The 25,396-nt window shown below is 38.5% G+C and overlaps 1 protein-coding gene across 1 annotated transcript in view; it reads left to right on the top strand.

Annotated features, from left to right (window-relative positions):
- NOX4 (NADPH oxidase 4) overlaps positions 1–25,396 on the top strand; it is a 107,014-nt gene that overhangs the window by 6,264 nt on the left and 75,354 nt on the right. Inside the window, exons 3-11 of the mRNA XM_069883314.1 lie at positions 3,079–3,189; positions 4,142–4,226; positions 4,876–4,973; positions 7,659–7,686; positions 12,735–12,807; positions 17,239–17,319; positions 21,571–21,799; positions 23,795–23,959; positions 24,099–24,161. Of these exons, the coding sequence (XP_069739415.1) occupies positions 3,079–3,189; positions 4,142–4,226; positions 4,876–4,973; positions 7,659–7,686; positions 12,735–12,807; positions 17,239–17,319; positions 21,571–21,799; positions 23,795–23,959; positions 24,099–24,161 (933 nt within the window). The remainder of the gene's footprint in view (positions 1–3,078; positions 3,190–4,141; positions 4,227–4,875; positions 4,974–7,658; positions 7,687–12,734; positions 12,808–17,238; positions 17,320–21,570; positions 21,800–23,794; positions 23,960–24,098; positions 24,162–25,396) is intronic.

Raw genomic sequence — 25,396 nt, 5'->3', positions numbered from 1 at the left:
CTTTGTGCAGATAGCATTGAATTACAATTAATGTATGGGTATTCTTCCGTTGTAATTACATTGTGAATGAATATTTACTATTTGTTAAATAGTGGCATGGAAAACCACAAAGGAATGATAGTAGCTTTTTCCTTCATCATTGCTGATTCATACTTTTTGTACTAGTTAAATTGTTTGGCTTTTTACTTATTTTTTACAATGAATTATTTCATTTATTTAATACTATACAAGTTAGGATTAACTCTATTCTAGACTATTTCAAACTAGACTGTTTTGTGGAAGTTTTGCAAAAAATAGTTGTGCCTCATAAAGGAAGTCTTTGATAAGTGATATTAATCCTGGTTAAGGCAGCATAAATTCTTTGTAAACTAATAATGCATCATATAGGTCATATAATAGAAATTGTTACAACTTTAGAAGTGCTTTAACTTATTAATTTTATTGCAACATTTTTCAGCTTTTGTTTTTTAGTCAAGAGCTACAAAAATGGTTCGGTTTACTTCTGGGTTTTGCATAATGTTACTTCTGTATAATTCTTGTGTTTTTCATAACATACTCATTTAATCAGTGAAAAACTATAGCACATCAGCAAGCTCTAATAAAAATGCTTATATGTGTTTAATGACTGTGGGTTTGAAGCTGTTTCTTTTATGAGGTTTATAGATCATTTTTAACTTCCTTTTAGAGTAATAATCATTAGTGAAAATAGAAACAGTCTTGTATATGGAAATGAGACACTATAGAGACGTTTTACTTGCCATTATGTCCCATAATCTCAAGGATGTTGCCATTTTATCTGATAGTCCAAAAATATTTACAATGTTCCTAAGTCACTTTAATATACTGTGGGAAAGGAAAGAGAAATATTGATTATGGTTGTTCACGTATATTTTTTAATCATACTTTGAAGTGGAAAGTGACATTAGCATTCAGTAAAATCTCAGCTCAGTTGCTGATGCTGTGGCCATTGTAGCTGATTCTCAGCTGTAGTCATTGCACTTGAGCTCTGGACCAGCTGGATGAGTCCAGAAGGGACAGGAGAGTGTAGTCTAAAGAACGTGACTTGTCAGGGAAAAGTAGCAAGAATAATCTCTCATTGTGCATGTGGACAGAAGGTGAAGTAAGAGAGGAAGTAGAAGCAAAGGAGGTTTTATATAATGAAAAAAAAGGTCAAAGTGCAAATGAAGAAATACTAGAGGAGGTTTGGAGAGTGAGAAAGAACTAGGTGATGTCGTTCATTTTAGTCTTATGTATATAATTCAAGTTAGCTCTTTTGTACGTGTCCCTCTCAGTGTAGCTTCCATGAGATCCGCTCCCTGGGTGTTTGCCAGAGATCCCTCATTTACATAGCAGAGAGCAAGGTAGAGCACATTTTGTGGGGTAACTGCTCCTGCTTTTCAGAGCAAGAACACACCCTTCTGTCTGCTTTGTTCTGTGGAAGCTGGTAATGCATGTTGAGGAGATCCCTCTTGCTCAGGTCTAACTAAATAATTTAAAGTAGCCAAAAGAGAATCGAGGTTTAGGTGGAGAGCTTGATGCTTCAGGGAGACTGAACATCTTTGCCTTCTGTTACCGACTGGTTTTGGGCCTAGATGGACTGCAGAGAAGGTGGGGTTATGTGGGTGCTAACTATGAAAGCAGGAAATTTTGATGTTTTATGGTACTGAGAAGCTACCTTCATGCTGTTGTGCTTGTGATCTTGATAGACATGCTAAAGTCCAATTATTTTGTTCACTTAATTTTAATAGTTTATATATTCATCTATTTCTATGACATGTAGACAAGTCTGTAAAAACAAGTAATAGCAATTACAAATCTTGAATTTACAAGAATTTTTCATAATTTTTGTAAGAACATATTTCAAAAGAGATAAGATCTTTTTTCTCTCCAATTTTGTTTCTTCTTCTTGATAAGAAAGATATGAATATAATAGATGTTTCACTGATGACTGTTTTTTGACCAAGAAATAGCAAACGTTCTTCTTTATATAAGGTTTCAGTTTGGAAAAGTAATATATCTTCAGTAATTTTTAATAAAAAAATTGTGCCTGTTCAGGTCATTCACATACCTCTGCCGTATTTGAGTTATAATATTATAATAGGTTTTTATTAATTTCTTCAAGAGTTGAAAAACTTGGAGTTTGGAGAACATTGTATGAAATATCCTTCTAGAAATCTGTTGACAGTCCAAAAGCATCTTTTATATAAGCTAGTAAAATGGTAATTGAACCTAATAACTAGGAGAACAATGGCATTTTGCTAACTTTTTAAAAATTCATAAATGAATGAGAAAATATAATAAGATTAAAAAATACAGGGTTATGACATTAATGTGTGCTTTGTTCATTTATTTGACAGGTAGTTTTGTTCTAATTATAAAAGTTCCAAATATACCGGCGAAAGTATCAGTGAAATTAGATTTCATTACCCTTCCCAGCTATTGTGTAGTTATAATGAAGAAAACCTACTTTCTTTAGGTCCTAATACGGCACTGCGTAGTGTGAATGGATGAGGAGTTCTGTGACAATTCTATAACAGTCCTTGAAACACTATTATCATTTCAATTTAATTGAATCAATTTTTTTTTTTCTTTTTTACAGCTTTTTCTGGCTTGTTTACCAGAAAATCATTACATTTTACTTAAGTGGCTGTCTAGTATCATCATAGTATTTATCTCTCTTTCTTATTTAGTTATGTCTGTTGAATGTTTCATGCAATTTCCCAGTGGACACTTAATGTTGTCTCAGATATATTTTTTACCATGTGGTTTTGAGCACCGATAAGGATGTTGGTTCTTTTTAGTAGAATGTTGTCATTTGCTGGCATTATTGCTGACAAAATTAATTTTTAATGATTCTTCGATGCAAAGCTGAGAGCAGTTTCTCTCAGAGAACAGGATAGCATATTACATGTTCAGTATTTTTTCCAGTACACGTAAAACTTCATGGAACTCCACTATTCTGTTGAGTCAAGAGTGCATGGGAGCTTGCACAGCAAGGAAAAGGAGGTTGAATACTGACACCTGAACCATTAGATCTTTTTTTCTTCCTGTGATCTGACTCTTGCTATGTTTGTTCAGCTAGGATTATGTGTTAGCAGAGCTTCAGCATCTGTCCTCAATCTCAACTGCTGCCTGGTCCTTCTACCGATGTGCCGTGTTCTCTTGGCCTTCCTGCGAGGATCTCAGAAGGTAAGGACTGTATTCAGAACTGAGCAGTTGCAAAAAAAAGAGGGCCCTGGTCTCTGTTTAGTCTAAAAACAATAGGAAAAAAATCCGCTATATCCCCATCTGTTATCTGAGAGTCAGGACCCCTTTGAAGACAATGCCTTGACTGGCATTGTCTAGTTTGATTGGACCTGTTGTGAGGAAGGTCTCTTCAACACATTTTTGAAGGATGGCGTCTTGCTGCGAAGCTGTGACCAAATGAATTCTCCTCCTTCTTTTGCAACTCTAATATAGAAGGCATCTGTGTCCTCTCTACTGCTTCCTGATAGCATTCAACAGAGCAAAAAGAGTTATCTCTGCATGACCAGAAGTGCCCTGCTGGAGATGACAGAACTTTAAATAAATGTATCCAACCTGATATATTCATTATAATGGAAGAAAAAGAGGTTCTGGCAAAGCTATAAGGATTTTTTTGTGTGTACCAGTATTCAGTAAACAATAGTTTATCTTGTTTGTGATTTGCCTGTTGCTTTTATATATAATGCTTTTGAGAAAAATCTGTGGGTTTTAGATGGTTGCAAATTGAACCTATGAGTTCTTCTAAGATTTGATGCCTATAGGTGCATATGTATATGCAAATATACATAGATCTATTTCTCTCTGATCCTGCTCACTAAAGAGTCAGTGACGCCTACAACTATTAGTGCTGGAATTCAAAAATTTAAGGCCAGAAGGCATGCTACTTTAATGTGCTCTTGACGTCTATGTAATATAGATCCAACTGTAATTTCTTCTTCACGACCTCAAAATTGGCTTATTGACATAATCCCGTAGTTTTTAAATTTTGGCACTGTGCTTGCAAGATAGTTAAACCTAGTAAAAGCTGAAGTTGCTATTAATTCACCTCAGTTGCTGTTAGTATTTTTTTCTTTGCTTTGTTTTAGAAGAGAGATTGCTTGAATTGTTCTCTTATTAGGTTGCCAGCAAGAAAACCAGAAGGCTGCTAGATAAAAGTAAAACTTTCCATGTGACATGTGGTGTTACAATATGCATCTTTTCAGGTGAGAGCTTACTGTGCAGAGCTGCAGCTTATTTAGGAAACACATTAAAGCAGTATTTTGTGTTTTTTCTTGTGCAGTACATTTGGGGGTAGTCTTGCTCTGTGCTTCCCTGCCTTAAGTTGTGAATGCTTTCTTAGATGTGCATGGCTTTTGCTTTGTTTTTCCTTTAAACACATATGCTTACATTCTAATGCTGAGCCTTTCCTTAAAATTCCAGTTCCTAAAAGGATAGGTATATAAGATCAAGTCAAAATATGCCATTGTAAGTGACCTTCGATTATGCCTGAGGAACTGAGTGAAGAAGCACAATGCTACAGGCTTATTTGCAGAAAAAGGGAACAGAGGAGGCAAATACAGAATTCAGTGAAGAAGAAACATTGTTTGATAAACATGTTTGAATGCTGTCTCCCAGCTGAAGCATTGCAGCACAGAAATGATTGCTCTAGTTTTAAAAAATCTTAAAATACATACAGGTTTCTGCCATGAATAGCTATAACCTGGTTTACTTTAGAAAAATAATTCCTTAGTCCCTGATGTGCCTCATGCAGGTGATGTGATTATAGCTTAACCTCTTGGTAGCCACTTTTCTTTACTTCAGGGAACATCTGTCTCTTGTTTATGCATTTCAACTTTACTCTGGTTTTTTTAGTCTTACATGTTGCCGCTCATCTGGTGAATGCTCTTAACTTCTCTGAGAACTACAATGAAGATTTTCTGGCACTAAATGCAGCAAACTATCGTGGTGAGGTGAGCCAGTTGTCCTTTTATATTTTGCTTTTAAGTATGTAATTGAAATATATGTCTGTTTCTACATCTGATTGCATTGTGTGATCCATCCTATGATCTATACAAGACTACTGTTTTTGTGCATTGAAAACTCAACGTCACGTGAATTGCTGTGGATTTTCTTTCTTTCTCTGGACAAAACAAGTATTAAGCACTTTGTTTAAGCCAGCAGGATTCAGACCTATTGGATTATAAGGTGGAGAATGCTGTCATCAAGTCCTTTCACATTGCACCCTGTTCTTCTGCTTCTCTACAACATGCTCTGACTTTTAGTCAACCCTAAACTGATCAGGTGGTTGGACTAAATGATTGTTCTTGGTTCCTTTCAACTGAAATAGTTTAATCTCTTCTTCTGTTTCTCTCTGTTCTTTGTGTGGGCCTGATTGAAACACTTCTGCTGCTGCTTTAGGAAAATACAATATGCATTTGCGATCTTTAGAATATAGTGCTATGTGACATGCAGTGGGAATTTGAGGATAGTGAGATTTGGGACTGATTTTGCATTTTTAAACTGCAGCTGGTGTTGTCCAAAAGGTCCGATCTGTTACCCAGTGTGCAATAAGTCACTAGCTACATCACTGAGAGAGACATTGCTTCATATAGGTTTGTACAAATCCTGAATGCTTGGAGGTTTTCCTCAAATCAAGGACACCTCAAGGGGTTTGTTGCCTTCATTTGTGCACAAAGTTACACAAAGCCATGCATTTATTCATCATACATGTAATCACATATTTACATGTAAATATAATAAATGTCAAATCATTTCTTGCACCTTCCATGCCTGCTCTGAGGGGGTGCATGGTGTTCATCACCCCAAAAATTACCTGCCAGATTCACCTATCAGTCATCTCCCTCACATCTCCTCCCAATTATTGGCTCACCGTGTCCAAACTGCTGGCTAGGAACTTTTTAACTTACTTACATTCCCAGTAATTCTCCACGGAAAAGTCATGCTAATAGATTACACTATAATTTCCAAAAGCCTAGTCTCTCTTCTCTATAGAAAACCATACAGCTGAACAAACTTTAATCCCATACCACAAAACTTACTAATGATAAATCATTAAATGGGACCTGTCTTGGATAAGACTTCGGCCTGTCCGATGATCCTAAGATATTTTGAAGATGCTTGAAAATATCGTGGGCTTTTACCAACAGAGGGAACTGCAGTATATATTCTAAGGTTGGCATTAGTTGTCTGCATGAATTGGACTGGGAGCTCATTTCTACTTACAAAATATTTTGTTTGTATGACTTCTCTGACTGTCGTGCAGATCTCTTGAAGGCATACCACATTCCTAGTCCCTCCTCTGGGTGCTTGGTTGTGCATTTGGCACTGGAGAAATGTTTGCAGACATTAGGAGTAAGATTGAGTCCAGGACACTTTCTTCCTTGGGCTACAATCAAGTTCTCTCTTGTTTATATTCATTCTAGTCTGAAATCTGCATTTCTCTTCTACCAGGTTCATTAGGAAAGATTTAGAACAACCCTATTCCAGCTGCATCCTTTCCTGAAAAAGGAGAGCTTGGTGCAGCCCAGGCTCATAAGGAACAACAACCAAGGTCTTCCACTCCCTGGGTGAATGATCTAATCACTGAGTTATTCTATGGCAGGCAGGCATGCCAACACCAACTATTGTGCTGATTGAACTCAAAGCGTCTGTGTGTTCGGAGTGTTCTAATAGAACCAGCCTCATCAGGAACTTTAGCAGGAGCTTGCCTCAGGCAAGAAAGTGTCAGGGTGTGCATGGCAGCTTATACTAAGCAGCCTTAGGAATTTTGTAATAGAAAATGGAGATGAAAACAAGATTCTAGTAACTCTAGGATCAAATCCTCTCAGATTTTAGGTACTCTAGTAGCTTTTGAACCTTTGTGCTTGAATTCCACTTAAACCTGCTTTATAAGTGTGATGAGCAGTCTGGATACCACTGTCATGTTCTGTATATGAGTGCACAAGTTTGGATGTGACAAGGCCACAGAGAGGGCTGCTCTGTTTTTCCTGACTTGTATGAAAACTGCTCACCTCCACTCACTTCATTTTGCTGCAAGTTTAATAAAACCAACCTCACTGAAGTGAAGACAAAACCTCATGAGGCACAGGGCTCAGGGGGAGTGAGGCAGTTTCCTGTGAGGTTGACACATCCCTTTCCTATGTGATGAAGGACACAGGAACATCTGGCCTTGTATTGTCATCTCCTTCGTGTTCAGTCCTGCTTCACCGGACTCCACTGCGAATTTCTTGGTGATGTAACTGGCAGTAAAATGCTCGCTGCTGGTCTTTCATTTAAATTCAAAATCTCTCCCTCTTCTGTTTCCTCGGTCCTTCCAAAAGTATGAGGTAATTAAGTAAAGTTAAACTTTGAAAAAATAACTATTATTTTTTTTTCAATTATTTGTAAAATTATCTGGATCAGGACAGATCAGGACTGTCTTCACTGGGGGAATACAAAGGCTAAAGGTTTAGTTTATGTTGAATTATAGTCAGTATAAACTGATACTGAATAACAAATCCATACCTGCATTCAGATTTAGGGAATGCTTATGGTGATCAAGCATATGAGCTTTGTGAGCTACTTACTTTTATTATATTATTAATATGGATATGAGAACATATATGTTGACTTTTTTTGGCCTCTCTGTTTTTCAGGACCCAAGGAAACTGCTTTTTGCTACTGGTAAGTCTGTTGCAAAACTGAATAAAAAAGTTTGCTGCTTCTCATTGTTGTTCTCCAGACAAAACATTTTGATCCTGTGTTTTTGCGCTCAGTTTGTTGTATCTCAGCTAGGTTGAGATGTTTTCCTTGTGTTAATATAAACTGGATTTGCTTATCCAACAGTCAGGAGGGAGGAGTTACATAAACCCTGTAACAGGATGAGCAGCATCTTCAAAGCTGTTGTTGTACAGATGAGTCAGTTGAAAATCATCAGTTTCAAACAGAGATTCTGCATAATATTAAAATCAAATTCCTAAATGATCCAATTTCTAGAAAAAGAAAACCAACAAAAAAGCAGTCTTCTTCTGGTTTATTTGAGGTTGGTTTGACTTCAGAGCGATCTAAACTGGTACACGGGAATAAGGCTTCAGCACGCATAAAGAACAAATAAGCAAAGACATTTTCGGTGCAGGAATTTAGAAGGGAGCAGTGTTTGGGTATGGAAGGGTAAGCACAAACCCAAGCTGTAATGCTTCACAAGAAGGTAAAGGTCCTTTCTGATATCAACTCTTTTCACTTCTATTTAGATCAAATGTGAAAATTCAAACTTGGTAACATTTAGGGCAAGGTCTGAAGTTGTAAGTCTGGGCAGCAATAAATGGGATTCTAGACCTGTCAATTCCTGTATGTATATTAGAAGTAACAGTGTGTGGGAAAAAGCTTTCCAAAAACCCTAAGCAGGATGTAGGTCAGTTGTGAGTAGGGGAAACGAGAAAGTGAAATGATAGAAACTGAGGTGTAAGTTAACCGCTAACTGGAAATAGATTGGGTAACTACAGAGATGGCCCATCTTTAAGGATGCTTTCCATAGAGCACAAGAGCTCTCCATCCCCAGGTGCAAGAAGTTTGGCAAGAAAGGCAAGTGACTGCCATGGCTGAGTCGTGACCTGTGGCTCAAACTAAAGGGCAAGAAGGAAATGCACAGGCAGTACAAGCAGGGTCAGGAATGCTGGGAAGAGTGTAGGGATGCTGCCCAGTTGTGTAGGGATGGGGTCAGGAAGGCCAAGGCGTGACTGGAGCTTAACTTGGTGAAGGATGCAAAGAATAACAAGAAGCGCTTCTACAAGTGTTTGAATCAGAAAAGCAAGGTCAAAGAGAGTGTACCTTCACTGATAAGTGAGACTGCCAAGCTAGCAACAACAGATGAGAAGGACTCAACTGTTTTGCCTCAGTCTTCTCTAGCAATCTCTTCCCACACCTCTCAAGGGGATTGGCTGCAAGACACGGACTTGGGAGAGCAAGGTCCTTCCCACTATAAGAGAAGATCAGGGCTGTGATGACCTGAGGAACCTGGATATACATAAGTCCATGGGACTGGATGAGATGCATCCAGGAGTTCTCAGGGAACTGGCCAGTGTAGTCTCTTAGCCACTCTCCATGATATTTGAAAAGTCATGTCTGTCAGATGAAGTCTCTGGGGACTGGAAAAAGGGCAACACTGTGCCCATTTTTAAAAAGCAGAAAAGATGAGCCTGGAAACTACTGACCTGTCAGCATTGTCTGTGTGCCTGGGAGTATCATGGAACAGATCCTCCTGGAAGCTACACTAAGGCACATAGATGACAAGGAGGTGATTCAAGACAGCCAGCATGGCTTCACCAAGGGCAAGTCCTGTCTGACCAACCTCGTGGCCTTCTGCGAGGAAGTGACTACAGCAGTGGACAAGGCAAAGATCCATGGATGTTATCTATCTGGACCTCTCTAAGCCCTTTGACACAGTGGCCCACAACATCCTTCTCTCTAAACTGGAGAGATATGGAGTTGACAGATGAACTATTCAGTGGATAAGAAGTGAGTCACACACAGAGTAGTGGTCAATGTCTCATGTCCAGATGGAGATCAGTGATGAGCTGTGTCCCTCAGTGGTCTGTTCTAGGACTGCTGTTAATGTCTTCGTTAATGACATAGATTATGGAATTGAGTGCATCCTCAGCAGCTTTGTGGATGACATCAAGCTGAGTGATGAGGCTGACATGCCTGAGGGATGGGACGCCATCCAGAGGAACCTTGACGAGCCGGAGAAGTGGGCTTGTGAAAACCTCAAGAGGTTCAGCGAGGTGAAGTGCAAGGTCCTGCACCTGGGTTGGGGCAACTGTCAGTATTGATACAGGCTGGAAGATGAAGAGAGTTGAGAGCAGCACTGTTGAGAAGGACCTAGGAGTCCTGGTGGATGAGAAGCTGAGCATGAGCTGGCAATGAGTACTTGCAGCCCAGAAGGCCAACCATATTTTAGGCTGCATCAAAAGATGAGTGGCCAGCAGTAGGTCAAGGGAGATGATTCTGCCCCTGTCTTCTGCTCTGCTGACACCTTACCTGGAATACTGCATCCAGCTCTGGAGCCCTCAGCGCAAGAGGGATGTATACCTGTTGGAGTGGGTCCAGAGGAGGGCCACAAAAATGATCAAAGGCCTGTAACACCTTCCCTATGAAGAGAGGCCTGAGAGAGTTGGGGTTGTTCAGCTTGGAGAAGAGTCCAAGGAGACCTATTGTGGTCTTTCAGGACTTAATGGGGGCTTATAAGAAACACAGGGGAAAAAAGTTTTTAACAGGGTCTGTAGCAATAGGACGTGGGGGGGGATGGTTTTAAACTAAAAGAGAAGTTCTAACTAGATATTGGGAAGAATTTTTTTTTTTTTGCTGAGAGTGGTGAAACCCACGCACAGGTTGCCCGGAGAGGTGGTAGATGCCCTGTCCTGGAAACATTGAGGGTCAGGCTGGGCGGGGGTCTGATCAACCTGATCTGGTTGAAGATGTCCCTGTGTGCTGTAGCAGGGGTATGAATTGAATGACCTATAATTCTGTGAACTGGTGTAGTTGTGGATCAGTGGTGGAGGCTTGAAAGAGGGAAACTGACAGAAGAGGGAGTTAAAGATGGGGAGGGAGGATCAGAACAGTTAGCTAAGGATCGTTTCTTAAGGTTGTGCTGCAGTGGGAGCTGTACAAATATGCAAAATAATGGTCTCTTTTCAAACAGTTTAGAGGTAGATTTATTGGCTTTTTTTTTTCTTTTTTAAACACAGTGAAGAGAAGGAATGAGGAGTTGGAAGGATTTATGGTGTGATGACTTTTCAGATCGCTCCAGGAAAGAACGTCCTTGCTTAAGGATGTGAGGCTAGCTTTAGAAGGAACAAGTGTTCAGGATTATAGTTAGTGGAGGAAAAGAGAAACAGGGACAGGGAGGAGAGGAAACACTAAAAATGCACTGATGAATTGGACCAATGTTGTGAGTGATTTCATGTTTACAGTTTGATGGAGAAGAGAGTTGAAGAACTAGACGTAAAAGGTGATTGCTGGCTTAGGTGACAATTTAGGAAGCTGATCAAGTGCTGTATGAATTGGATCAGAACTATTTATGTTAGAGGGGAGATTGCACACTACGTGGAAAATAAGTTTAAAAAAGAAAAATGAAGAAAGAGATGACAGAAAGGATGCACATTTTTTATTGCAAATGCTTTTGATTATAACCTTTCACTGAATATATTTTCTAGGCAGTTCCTGATTTCAGTACAGGATGGGGGATAATGTGATTGAGAGCAGCCCTGCAGAGAAGGACTTGGGGGTGCTGGTTGATGAGAAGCTCAACATGAGCCGGCAATGTGCGCTTGCAGCCCGGAAGGCCAACCATATCCTGGGCTGCATCAAAAGAAATGTGGCCAGCAGCTCAAGGGAGAGGATTCTGCCCCTCTATTCCTCTCTTGCGAGACCTCATCTGGAGTACTGTGTCCAGTTCTGGAATCCTCAGCGTAAGAAGGATATGGAGCTGTTGTAATGTGTCCAGAGGAGGCTACAAGGATGATCAGAGGGCTGGAGCACCTCCTGTATGAGGACAGGCTGAGAGAGTTAGGCTTGTTCAGCTTGGAGCAGAGAAATCTCTGAGGAGATCTTATAGCGACCTTCCAGTACCTGAGGGGAGCCTACAAGAAAGATGAGGAGGGACTGTTTACAAAGGCTTGTAGTGATAGGACTAGGGGCAATGGGTATAAACGGGAGAGGGGCAAGTTTAGAGTAGACGTAAGGAAGTATTTCTTCACCATGAGAATGGTGAGGCACTGACACAGGTTGCCCAGGGAAGTTGTGGATGTTAGGGTGACTAGAGACTATGCTTAGAAGTTATCATTCTTTGAGAATTAAGAAGTTTTGATATAATTCTTTGTGAATTTTACATTTTTAATTCTGATTTCAGATTCTTAGTTCCTAGGATGGAAATTTTGAAGATAAGGTGTTCAGAAAAAGTGGTAAATTTGGTTGGGTTTTTTCTAATCTGTCTTTAGGCTGATGATTTACTGTACTTTGTGGACAAGACTCTTCTTTAGGGTGAAATAAATCATGCTGTAGAAATACTTGTTTCTCTTCTTTGACTTCAAAAAGAGCTAAGGATAGATGAATTCTGATCAGTGTCTGCATGTGAGCAGATGAGTCTAATCCTTAATGGTTTTAATCTTTCCTTCTCAAATACTGGCTGTAGATCATGCTCACAGACCTTGCTCTGCAGGCAACAATTTCAAGCATGATACAATGCCATGGAGAGTAATTTCAGGCTATTTCTCATTCCAGGGTGAAATGGGTTGGCAAACAATTGTAGTGACAGCTTGCATAGAAATGGATTTGCTTGAAATTCTGTCCCTGACCAGGTTTTTAATTGTTGTGTTCAACAGAGTTTAGGATTTGGAATAAAAAGAGATACAGAAACTTGTACAACCAGTACAGACAAATAGGCAGGACTGGTTCTTGGTTACCTGCTTAGAGACAAAGGGTGAGCAAAAAATTACAGTAGCAAAGACTAATAGGAAATTAGTGATGCATGTTGAAATGCACGGAAAAGAGCAATTTTCTCTGGGAAAATGGGAAATAACACAGCAGCTTTTCTTTCCTGTCTAGTTTGATACGTGAATTGTCTTCAAGAGATAACAAGAGTTTGATTGAATCATGATTTATATGTCTGTTAAGGTCATGGGAGATAAGTGTACCTCTTCATGATTCAAATGTAAGTTATCTTACATCTGTTTTAGTTCCAGGTATGACGGGAGTCATTATGGTGTTGGTGCTGTTCTTAATGTGTACAGCTTCTACGTATGCCATCAGGTAAGACATAATCTGATTATTATACTGAAAAATGCCATTTCAGTAGTCATATAGTGATTAGAGGGGATGAAGAGCAAATGCAATGCGAGACAAGAAGTATTTAAATAAATGTTAGAAATTGGTAGAAATGACAGTTTTCTTACCCTGTTTTTTGTTTTTGTTTTGCTTTTTTTTTTAACTAGGCAATTTAATACACTAAATTTTGTATTAAAAAAAAATACAAAACCTGATTAAGTTGCTATAAGAGAAAAATACTGTTTGAGGAATGCGCCTAGTTAAAAAATCTAGGCCTTCGAAAGTCCAAATAGCTCTTTTTTTCCTGTGTGTGTAGGGAGACAGTAAACTAAGTATATGGAAAGTTCTGTCCGATGCATAAATTAAGTCCACTGCAATCAAAATAAGATGTCTTCTTTATCTTGATAATTTTCACCAGTTACTTGTAACAACAAACTGTAAAAACAACAAGCCAAAGAATCATCAAAAAAGCAAACCAGAACAGAATTGTGCTACTTATGTAGAATGTTGCTTTTTTAAATCTCTGCTTCTGGTTGTCAGATACATTATTTTTGATGTCAATTATAATTTTGAAACAGCTGTGCAATGTTGGCTGGAATTTCTAAAGGTTTTGTCATCCATGGATTCACATTCTGCACCAACAATACTGAACACATAGTACGTTTGAGTGAATGGTACCTTGGATGAGGAGGATATAGCCCAACATTGTAGCCTTTTAAAGGCTTGGATTCTGCAATTTAAGCATTTATAAAAAAAAAATAAATCTTTTATTTTAGAAGCAGTCTCTGATAAATTCAAAGACTCATTATGTAAATACATCATCTCAATTAGGCAAACACTGAAGAATGTTTTACTTCCATGTCTTCAAACATTATTGGTACTCAACTGATGTGACCTAGATATGTGATCTTGAACTTTGTTGAACTAATCTGTATTTCCTAAGTAGCAATGTTATCAGGGTGCTGATTCAAGAAAGTAGTTTGGCAAACGCTTGTGCACTTTTTTTGTTGGCAGAGATACTTCTAGGGTTAAGACCTTTGTGGTTAGCAGAAGTACAGGATAAAACTGCTGCACAAGATGTCAAATATTGCTGCACATTGCATAGTCCATACAGATGACTCTGCTTGCAAAGAAAGCCAGTTTTGGGAAGATGGAAAAATAAAGCAATTACTTTACTCTGCATCAGTGAGCCAGAACAAAGTCCTGTTTTCACCAAGGCTGTGATAAATTAGAAAAAAACCCAACATTTATTAATGAGTGAGAAACCTAGGAAAATATATGTAGTTTCAAATGTATTATTGGAAATAATAACAAACAAACATTTCCATCTTTCAAAATTACATACTTGTTGTTTCTGTACTCATTTACTGTAAGTGCAACTGCTTTGCCGTCTTTCTGCCACCTAGTCAGCAGAATCAAAGCCCTTAGTAGATCATCTGTATCTCCTGTTCTCTAGTAATAATTCTAATTTAGAAATTTTTTCCTGGCCTGTCCCTCAGTCATATAGATCAAGCTTGTTTTTATAGTGCGTTTTCCTAAGGTAACAAGCTTCCACGTGCATCTTGCTGTCCCTTTTCAATCTCTTTCCCTATGAATTCTCACGTGTCTTATGATGGCTAAGCTCATGTATTAGTCATAGGAAAATTAACTGTATATGTTCAGTGTCTATCAGAAACTGGGCTTTTAAAAAAGTATATCAGGGAGTATTATGCTTTTTTGAATTTCAACCCTAGTCCACTCTTTGAAACTGACCTGCTTAATTTCTTCCTTCATATTTTCTTTCTGTAATTTTCGTATGCATGATTATCCTGCTATTTTAATGCCTTTGCTTGTTCAGTAAACTGTGTGAGTATTAGGAGATTTGAATTAGCCGCTAATGTTTTTAAGTGGGAAAAGTGAGTACTGTGTGAAAAATGTTGTTAATTTTTGCCTTGTCATATCTGAGAATTAGACCAACGTTTGTTGTTCAGTAGTTGTTTGTTGGAAGGATTATGATATTAGAAAAATACAACAAATCCTGTGAATACATGTTGACATTCCTGCTAACTTTCAAATACATGTTGTTCAATGGTGTTTCCATTGAACACAAATATTGGTGACTTTGGAAATCATATATTTAAGGCAGTATTAAAATATAAGCTGATCCTATGCTATATGTTTTTATGACCAAATATTCCAGTCTTCAATTTCACCTTCAATACTACTGTGTTTGCCTTCCTTTTAAAAACTAGATTTAACAGAATTAAAAATCTTTTTCCAAGCTTGTGTTGCTTACTGTGTCCCTTTAAAGCATGGCAATCCCCCTTATGTTTCTCAATAAGTTAACTCTTGCAGATCTTTGGCCATAAAACTCTAGAGTACGCTAACCAAGATTAAGATTACATATTCAACTTGATCTCAAATTTTTGGGACTTTGAGTTCCTAAAAATTGCATTCATTCTGTGAATAATATCTGTTTTAAGCCCTAAGAAGAAAGTAAAGGAAGTAATAAATTTTCTGAGGAACTATAAAAATATATAATCATGAGCACATATTTATACAGAGGAAGATTGAGTGTGTTAGAGCACTGTATGTATCTGTAAGACAATCAGTTTAAGAAAGACACAAATAAGAAACATATAATTATTAAAATATTGGAAATAATGCTTCATGGTAGGAGGTTCAAGGATCTCCATCCCTTTCACTTAAGGAGGTGAAGTTGAGAGGACTTGATTATATTCAAGGGAACTTGATGCATGTGAGGAACCAGGTTTTTATAGTAGAGATATCTGCAGGAATGCTGAAAGAATTAAAAAACTGCACAGCTAGCTGGAAGCTGACACTTAGACATACCCATACAAGAAGTGTACAGCAATTTTAACCAGTAATGATGATTAGGTGTTGAAAACAACATGTCAGAAGCTGGGATTGACTTTCCATCACTGAAATTTTGAAAAATTGGTGCATACTGAAAAATTGCTCAAGATCCAATAAGAATTAATTCAGAGTGCAGCTTTAGATATTGTAGAAAAATGGAAATAAAACCAGAACTCCAAAACCTGCTTCAGGTCTGGGACTAAATGTTTTCTTTGTGACTTTTCATTGTGCTTCCTTCCACTCCTCATCATTGTTACTTTCATGTTCCTGATGTTCACTTCCACATTTTAAAAGGATGAGAGAGTACATGGAAATGCTTACCAGGGTGTATGTAGTTAGAAATGGTTTGTGTATCCTCAAGGAGGAAAAACTGTTAGCTTGGGTGATGAACGGGAGAAGGTTGGGGGAGCCTTTTGCTGCTGGTGGGTTCCTTAGAACTGCTTTTGCTTTTATTTTATTTTGGTGGCCCTAAGAATGTCAAATTTATTTTTTTGTCTTGAGAAATGGAATAACTTAGTCCTGTATTGACAGAAAGAAATACAGCGTGCATTTCAGATGCAGGGGAAAGATTCTGTAAAAAGTCAGTTATGTTAGAGGAATAGCTTCTTAAATTGTGTTCTCAGACTTAAGATCATTTTTTATTTCATAATTGTTTTGGCTTCTGAATAGGGGTTAGTCTTTTGATTTTGGAAGAGACCCTCCTACCATGCCATATAGTGTGACAGGTGTGTTTGTGTGCTATGAAGTAGGTATTTTCTCAGCCATTTGGTTGTTGTTTTTTTAGTGACTATTTTACTCCAGAAAAAAACCAAAACAGGATTAACAGAAAACAGTTCCAGTTCTTTGGTCTTGGTTCTTTTTACATTACCTAACGCATTACTGATGAAAGGAAGTCCTTCTCCCCTTTCATCTCCCTGATCCTCACAGTTGTAATGCTCTTCTTGTTCCTCCCAAGACCATCAGTTCTGGAGTCCCACTATATGTGACCTCCTGCCATGAAAATTCTCCAGGTTACTTCCTTGCTCTAGTTCCCTTTCCTTCGGTATCTTCTTCCACTCCATACCCTGATTTGGTTTCTTTTACCTTTCCCATCAGCCCTTTTGCAGCTCTTTATGCTACTTGTTGTACTGGTACTGCCACATTAAACACTGCAGCCCTGCGCTGGGGCAGGGGGAACACAAGGATGCACTCACTGTGAAGAGGCTGAATTTTGAGCCTGGAGACTGAAGAACTATTCGAAGTACAAGGACATGACAAGAACTAAGTAGGATCTATGAAAGCAGTGAGGTCATCAAATTAGGAAGAATTCTTCAACTGGCTCTGTACTTCTACATCCTTTGTCCCTCTTTCTCAGCTTTTTTACTTCTGTGCCAGTCACCTGTTCTTCTCAACACTCCATGACTTCTAAGTACTGTGTGCCTGTAGGAATACATAGTGGGCTTTGACTGATCTATATGACTATGTGGCATATAATAATGTACTGTGTGCACAGATCTGCTTTTAATTAGGAGTGATTCCATCTAAGTGAAACAGCATTGAACCATGGTTTATTCTTTTCAGGGTTTCAAACTATGACATCTTCTGGTATACACACAACCTTTTCTTTGTCTTCTATATGCTGCTGATGCTACATGTTTCTGGGTAAGTAAATGGATAACACTGTCTTTTTTTTACTGAAGCACAACCAGAAAGTGCAGTTTCCTTGACTACTGCCTTTCCTGAGCTCACTTGTACACAGTGGGCCAACTTCTTGACAACTTGCTACACTCTTCAGTTTTTCACTAGGTTATCATTTGAATAATATTCAGACTGTATCTTGTAGAATTGTATGTTAGTAAAGCCACTTAGCACAAACCTCTTCACTTTCAAGTTTATTCGTAGTCCCTTTTACCATTTTCTAGTGAGAAATGAAGAAAATGTCATTTCTTTTCTTCCCCATCTTACCTGGCTGCTGAGAGGAGGATGTGAAGTTGCTCATCTCTTTCCTTTCTAACTTCCATTTTGAGGGAAGGAATGGCCTCTCCCTGATTATCTGTTTCTCATTGTTATGATACAATATTTGCTAGATTTTCTTCCTGTTTTCACAGACTTCAGACCTGTATTCATTTGCTGTAAAGTTGGTGGTCAGGTCTGTATCTGGCATAAACAAGCCCAGCCCTATTGCTAGGTAGAGCAGTTTCCACAAGTTATGCTGTGTGAAAACATGGTCCATTAATACCATTAGTGCCAAGACTGGCATAAGGGAAGGAAGGTGTATTGGAATGAGGATTATTTCTGCATGCCATCAAACATCTACTGAAACACTGGAAACTGCAATGTCTGTGCGACACTTGGCTCTGCTGCTTAAAGTAAACACTGAGAGCTGATTAGTACTAGCAATATCATGGTAGGAATATGTTGTTGAACAAAACAAACACAGCTTGAGATCTGGTGAACTGAAATAATGAGTTCAAAACAATCAAATGCCCTGGACACAATTCCAGTCCTTTGTTTTGTCTTTTTTTTGTTGTTGTTTATTTAGGTGGTTTTTTTTGTTAACTGTGGCATAGCTCTCATTCATAGCTGGGGAAAATGAATCCGACTTGTTCTCCTCATCCTGGAGCAAGATGAACTTTTGCTAAATTATTCTTGACAGGTGTCTTTCTAACTTCTTGAAAAGTTCTGGTGACTGAACTCTTCTAGCCTCCTTAGGCAGTCTGTTCCAATGATTACTTCTGAAATATTTTTCATGTCCTGTTTAAGTCATCTCCTGCACTGTATTACCCTTTCTCCATTGTCTTCCTAACCATGTTTCCACTTCATGAAGGGAGAAGACTAGTTGAAGAAGTTTGTGAACCAAGCCTGCAGGAATGCGCCAACCATTAAACAGGCATCTTCTTTTACACAGCCTCCTTAGTATTGAGTTGGAAACTTGTTCAGTGCAAATCTAAAAGAACTGAGTGTCAGTAAAAGTGGGAGAAGAATGAGTCATGGAGAGTGGGAGTCAGTTGAAGTTTAAGATGCCTAAATGTAGGTCTCTACATGCTTTCTAAATGTCTTTCTCCCATTATAGGCTAATGAGTTCTAATAAATAGTCAATGAAGCCTTGAGATTGCTTCATCTAACCTGCTGCTTCAAAGATCTACATTCTAGCGATTGATTCCTGGGCTCCATTTGTGATACTGTCTAGAATGTCTTTTCTGAGAATAAAGGAAACTTAGACACCCATGCTTAGGTGCCCAAGTGACTCCTACATGGCTTAACTTGTATTATTGCAGGCACATGACTAGTTACTCAACAGAGCAAGGCATTTCCTGTGGCTGGATTGGGCAGGCGGATTAGGTGAGGATTTACCTGTCTGGGGAGGCTCTCCTTTTGAGTATTTCCACAGTATTCCTGGATTTTTTTTTTTTTTCAAACTATTATAGGTATGTTCTTACAGTATGTTCTTTTGCAGGGTAGCCAAGCACTTGACATCAGTGCGTAAAGTGACATGATTCATCTGTCATGTGTTACTGGTTTATTTGTTCATCTGCACCCTAAAGGAGAGGAGAATTTTTCAGGGAGTTATTCTTAAGGACTTAAAATGCTCTTCTACTTCTTGCAACATGACTTTCACATATTTTAGTGGCTTAAGGCATGGTGCATAGCTACAATAATTTATATTTTAAGACAGCAATATCAAGAATGAAAAATAGTTTATCCAAAACCAAAAGCTTGATGTTTCTACTTCCGTCATAAAGAGTGATAAAACATATGAAATATTTTTAGCCAGATTCTCAGATGATCCAAACTTGGTATTACTGTGGAGTTAAGAGGGCTATACTGGTTCATAGGAGCTGAGAATGGGAGCTACTAGAGTTATCCAAGGATTTATCTTCCAAAGGCTGAAAACTCTTTAAGATTCTACCCACACATTGACCTTCAGGAGACCCCTCAAGCAACTCATCTTGAATTGAGTAGTGGAACATGTATAAGAAGATATGAATAGTGTAATTACCTATAAAAAAACATTGAGAACCATTGATCTATAGCTTATCATCCTAAGAATCTCAAGAAATAGCGATGTATATTTTCCAGCTCTAGTCAGAAGTGAATGTCTCTGTTGTGTGGGTGGAAAACTGGGGCAGAGATTGATGTATGCCCATGCAAATAGACTGTATGCTGTGTTACTCAGCCGGTAGGACATTTTATATGACTTGCTCTTTTTATCGCTCCTTTTTTTTTTTTGCTAAAGATGTCTGTCTCCTACTTACAGGTATCCACACATTAATATTTATGTATTCAAGTGTTGTACCAAATAAATATGTGAGGGTATGTCTTAGGCTCCTTAACAGTTATGCTGAACTCAGCCTTTCTGGGAACTGATCTTGGTGTGTAAGACAACTTGCCTTTCCTTGACCGCTTCAGAAATGGGAGTCATTGCAGCTGCTGTTAACAGGCAGCTTTGTCATCCCAGCTTGCCACTCGGTTAGCATGTTTGTAATGGTTCAAGCAAACTAGAGATCAGTGGAGGGGATGCTCATGTTTGCAGTACAGCTATTCATGATTCAAGGAAAACTTGGAATCCTCTTTTGGTACGTTCTGAGAACAGAAAGCTATGAAAGCAGCTTGCAGGCATGTACGCAAGGCTGATTGGAAAAATATCAAATGTGCTGTGACTTGCAGCTAAATCCATGAGGCACTGTTATATTTATGGAGCAGGGAACTAGCATAATATTAGGGGTATCTGTTGCATTGCAAATACGTGATGACCAACAGTGATGCCAGATGCAAGTGATAAGCATGATCAGGCAATAAATACAGACAGAAGCATGAATGTAGGCACATGGACGCTTCCCAAGTGATTTTCCCAGGGTCAGATGTGGAGTTCAGAGTGAGCAGGTTTCGCTTCCAAGCTTTGTATTATTCACCGAACCATGCGGGAAGCTTGTTACTATCTGTCAGGACTGCTTTTCAGCAGGGAAAATTGCCAGTAGCCTGTCGGAGCCCATTTAAGTTGGGAATATTGCAATATTCTGTTTCTTTGTCTTTGTGGATTAAACTGAGTCACTGCTGCTGCTATGTGTGTACATTGGGGAGAAAAGGGGAGAACATATGTCCTTATATTTGATTGTATGTTTGAGATGAGCCTTTACCACATGGCCTGGTGCTCAGTGGGCGCGTCTCAACAAACATTGTGTCAGTGTGCCTTATTTCCCACCCAGCACCATCCTCTACAGCTGTCATTTAGCCCTTTGGATTTTTAAATATTCCTGCTTGTGGTTTTACTGTCATGAAATCCAGATTTGGAAGCAAGTAGTATGTCTGAGGAATTTTATTACTAGTATTATCTCTTCTTCCCTGTTTTCAATGTTTCATTCATGTGTTGAGATATCTTGGAGTGTTTCAGGTTTCCACTTGTTTCTTCATAGTTTCTAATTGCAGCTGCAAGGTTCTCACTTTATTATTGCTGCAAATTTAGCTTTAGCCTTACAAGTAAGCATGGACTCCACAAAATAATTCATAAGAAAGGTTCCTTGGTTATGATGCAGGACTTTCTCTTTTCCCTCTGTTTGACAAGATGATATTCACAGGAGCAAATTATAGCATTGTGTGCAAACCTGATAAATATGTAATTATTCATTTTTTTTTCAAGGCTCCTACAATATCTCCCCTTTCAAGTAATATTAAGCTTGAAGCTGTTCGCTGGGGGAGTGCCAAGTGAGCTGGAGAAGCTAGACTTTGCCTCCAATGACAGTGGGCTCTGTTGTTGCAAGTTTCAATCTTGTTGAAAGTCCTGGAAGCAAATGGAATAAAAATTTTACAGAGGATGAGCCTTGTGACTGCTTTCTAAAATCTTGTCCATACTAAGATAATTTGCTTGGTTTTGACTGTTACTTCAGTGTCTTTGCTATTTTTATTTTCCTGTAGGGGGGTACTCAAGTACCAGACGAACTTAGAGGAACACCCTCCTGGTTGCTTTAATCCTAACAAAACACTCCAAGAGAATGTGACGGTGCCAAAGGCTTTTGAAGAGTTGTTTCCTGGCTATACTACTGAGCCTTTCCCAGAGGACTTATCAGTACCAGAACCCTTTGTACAAAATAACTTTATGAGAATTTGTTCCGAGGGACCCAAATTCCAGTCACACTTCCCAGAGGTCTGTATGATCCGACGTTTCAGGTATTACAAGCCATGCCAAGTCTTTCAGTCAGCCATAACCACTAATTATTGCATTTCAAGACCAGATGTTTTAATAATGGAAAATATTATTAAAACCTTTTTAGGCATTCAAAGATCTGGTGGGGAAAAAACCATCCGTGTTAAACCTTGAACTGCATTACAATGTGGTGCATAGAATAGGGTGGGAAAATGTCAAGAGATTGACTGTAAGGTTCTTTTCTGTGCTACAGGATAAGAGATGTGTTGGTCTTGCTATAAATGCAACTTTAAATTACAGCATAGCACTTCAGAGCAAACATTTATATAACATATTCATAAGGTCCTTTTGTAAGCATTGTGTGGCAGTAGTTAATTGAAGTAATCAAACTCCATTTGTTCTCTTTTTTTTTTTTACCATGCGGATGCAGATCCTAATAGTCATTTCTGGGTTGCAGTTGGTTGTGGTTTGGCTTTGTATAGCCTGTTGTTTGCAGCAGGCTTGTTTTATATGTGGCATGGGTAAATTAGTATGATGACACTGGGGATAGAAAAGCCTTTCCTTTTTCTGTTTTCCATTGTCCTTTTGTTTCTTTCTGTTGCATGGTAGCAGCTTTTTCATCATCCACATTTTCTCTTTTCTTCTGAGAGAAGATGATCTGGACTGTATTGGCAAGCAGTCAGAGGAAGTTCGGGAATACTGAGTTCACAAGTCCAAGGCCCACCATTCAAGCTGGTCTTATAACTCACTGGAGTTTTTTATTATTTTAGTTGTTTTCTGTAGAACACATCTCTTACTAGCTGCAGTGGGAACACATTTTACTATGAAGCATGTAATCATAATAAGAAACAGTCAATTCCACATAGAAGTCCTCCAAAAAAGTTCTTTGGATTTTATTTTGGTTTGATTTTATTCCTGAATTACAAGCATCAAAGTGTATCTGGGTCCATGTGATTCACAAGATATCAAACAGTCCTTTTGGGGGCTTAAGATACCTACTTCAGAGCTGTTTATGGGAAAAGAACAGCTATGGAAAGAAACGACTGTTTCATGTTCTCCAGGCAGCTCTTTAATTTAGGACTTTTTTTGATTTGGAAGTGTTCTATGCACTTAGACCTGGAGTTTTTAAGACCAGAGGTGCTTAAGGAAATGAAATACTCTGCTAGTTGCAAAAGATGCTGATGTATAACTTCAAAAACTGGGAAGATGGATGAGGGTTAGGGGCACTTCAGTGCCATGGCTTGAGTGACTGAGCAGATGTGGAATTAGTAGTTAGCTCTGCCACAAGCTGTTGGTAATTGATTCTTAGGGTGGAATTTAGCGGAGCAGCTGTAAATGTCTCCATCTGAGGTACTCACCCAGGGCTCCCTTTATAATCAACACAGAGTAACAGGCATTTCTAGGGCATTGTTTGTCTAGCATACACATCTTCCACAGGGGCATATGAGTTGTGATTCAAAAGTGCCTGTTTTTCTCCCTTTTCTGTGATTTTACACCAGCCATATAAGCATAAATTGTATAGCACCAGAATTGCTTCTTAGAGTTTTTGTTTGTACCTGAGATGATGAAAAGAAGGTAATAGTCAAATAACATTGTGAGCTAGAAAGTATTTTCCTGTAAAGCTAAACCAGTTTTATAGTACTCTAGTCTGTTACATTTTGAAACAGTGTATGTAGTGTGTAATTCACAGCTGAAACCCCTTGCAATCTAACTGCATAAAACCAGAGTAACATGGTTGCAAATGAGGTCATTAGCATTTTGTTCCTGATGAGTTTTATGATTAAAATGGTGCTCTTGGATGCTGCTGCTGGTGGATGATTAAGCCTCCATAATGCACTTGGATTTCTGCACGTAGAGAGATGTGAAGGTTACTTGTGACTAAAACACTGCTCTGCAATAGATGGGAAATGAGGTTCTGCAAGCACTCATGTGGTTTTGAAATGAGAAAATATAAAATGAGAAGTCCTTGAGGTAGCATTTTATTTTCCTCCGTAGACTTGGTTTTGGATTTCTGGACCTCTGTGCTTGTACTGTATGGAAAGGCTGTACCGCTACATCCGCAGCAATAAACCGGTCACAATAACTTCAGTGATAAGCCATCCCTCCGATGTCCTTGAAGTAAGGATGATGAAAGATGACTTTGAAGCAAGGCCTGGTCAGGTGAGTTGACGTGCTCCTAAAAAATCACTGCCGTTCACGTAGCATTGTCTACGGGATCTGTTTGTATGTACTAACCCATGATTGAATGTTTTGAACATATCTTTTCTATATTTTTTTTTTCTGGCTGATTTTGTTTCAGTATGTTATTCTACACTGTCCAAGAGTGTCCACACTGGAAAGCCATCCATTCACCCTTACGATGGTAAGAAATATAATTTTTTTCCCTGTATTTTCCCTTTTATTTATACTTGGTAAACAAATGGTCTTTATTGTCTTCGAGGTGAAAACTTCCTCCAGAAGAGCTTATGTTTCATTAATGAGGGTACCAATGCATGGGAGATATGTTGATTGTCATGTATGACAGTACTCAATACATATTTAATTTTCTTGACTGTTAAAAAAATGATAATGGGAACTTTTTCCAAAGTCTTCCCTAAGTCAAACCCAATAACAAACAAATAAACAAAATCCATGTGATTTTGATCGTTGTTTCGTAGAAGAGGTTTCAGACATTTTTGTAGACTTTTAACACAAAATGAACACAAATTGTAAAAAATTTTACGTCATCTTTCATATTCAATGAAAAGACATTCCTGCAACTGTCTTTTCCAAAGTTAGAAAAAAATCAAATTTTAAACAGAAGTTTCTAGAATAGTCTTCTGCTTTATTTTTATGCTGAGAGATATATCAGTGACTTAAACAGACATACCAGGGAAGTCATACAACATTTGGATTATTAGTTAGCTGAATTGATCTAGAATAGGAATTGGACCCTCTGGAGGCAGACTGGAATAAAGTGAAACAGTATATAAACGTATCCAAAGTTTTGCTGAAGTGAGCAGTGCAGAGGCTTGGGATATGCTACCAAAAAATCACTGTACTGCACTGGCTATATTGTTACAAAAAGGAGACCCTAAGGTTGGGTATTAGTGGTAACCTTTTCCTTCTAAATGGAATAATTTAGTATCACCTGAAACTGATATTCTTCTTCAAGAAAACTGTAGGGTAAATACTCATATTTAATTCTTTTCTCTGGACTGATAACTAGTACTTTATCCCCACTGAATTGTATGTACCTAGTGCTATGGAACAGCTGATATGTTTTACTGTTACCTGAGATTCATAGGGCACAGCCAGGTCCTGTCCACTTCCAGCTCTTTGGTTTTCTGGGGTATGGTTCTGTTTAATTAACTTATCTATATGGCAAGCCAGGAGGCGAGTGCTGTCACAGATGAACTGACATTAAATTCCATCTAAAATAAATACTGTGCTATAAATCTGGGATTGAATTGCATTTATGGGAAGTTGCATCTGTATAGCTTGGTGAAGCAATATTGGCTCTTGTATAGCCTGATTTTTGAAAAGTTTCCCTCACTATTCACTTTACTGGTGGAAAAGAGACGTGCGTGTTATTTATTGGTTGAAGTCCAGTAGGCA

The sequence above is a fragment of the Phaenicophaeus curvirostris genome, chromosome 1 (genome assembly GCF_032191515.1).
Source record: "Phaenicophaeus curvirostris isolate KB17595 chromosome 1, BPBGC_Pcur_1.0, whole genome shotgun sequence".
In the NCBI taxonomy this organism is placed as follows: domain Eukaryota; kingdom Metazoa; phylum Chordata; class Aves; order Cuculiformes; family Cuculidae; genus Phaenicophaeus; species Phaenicophaeus curvirostris.
This window is presented reverse-complemented; position numbering and strand designations above follow the sequence as displayed.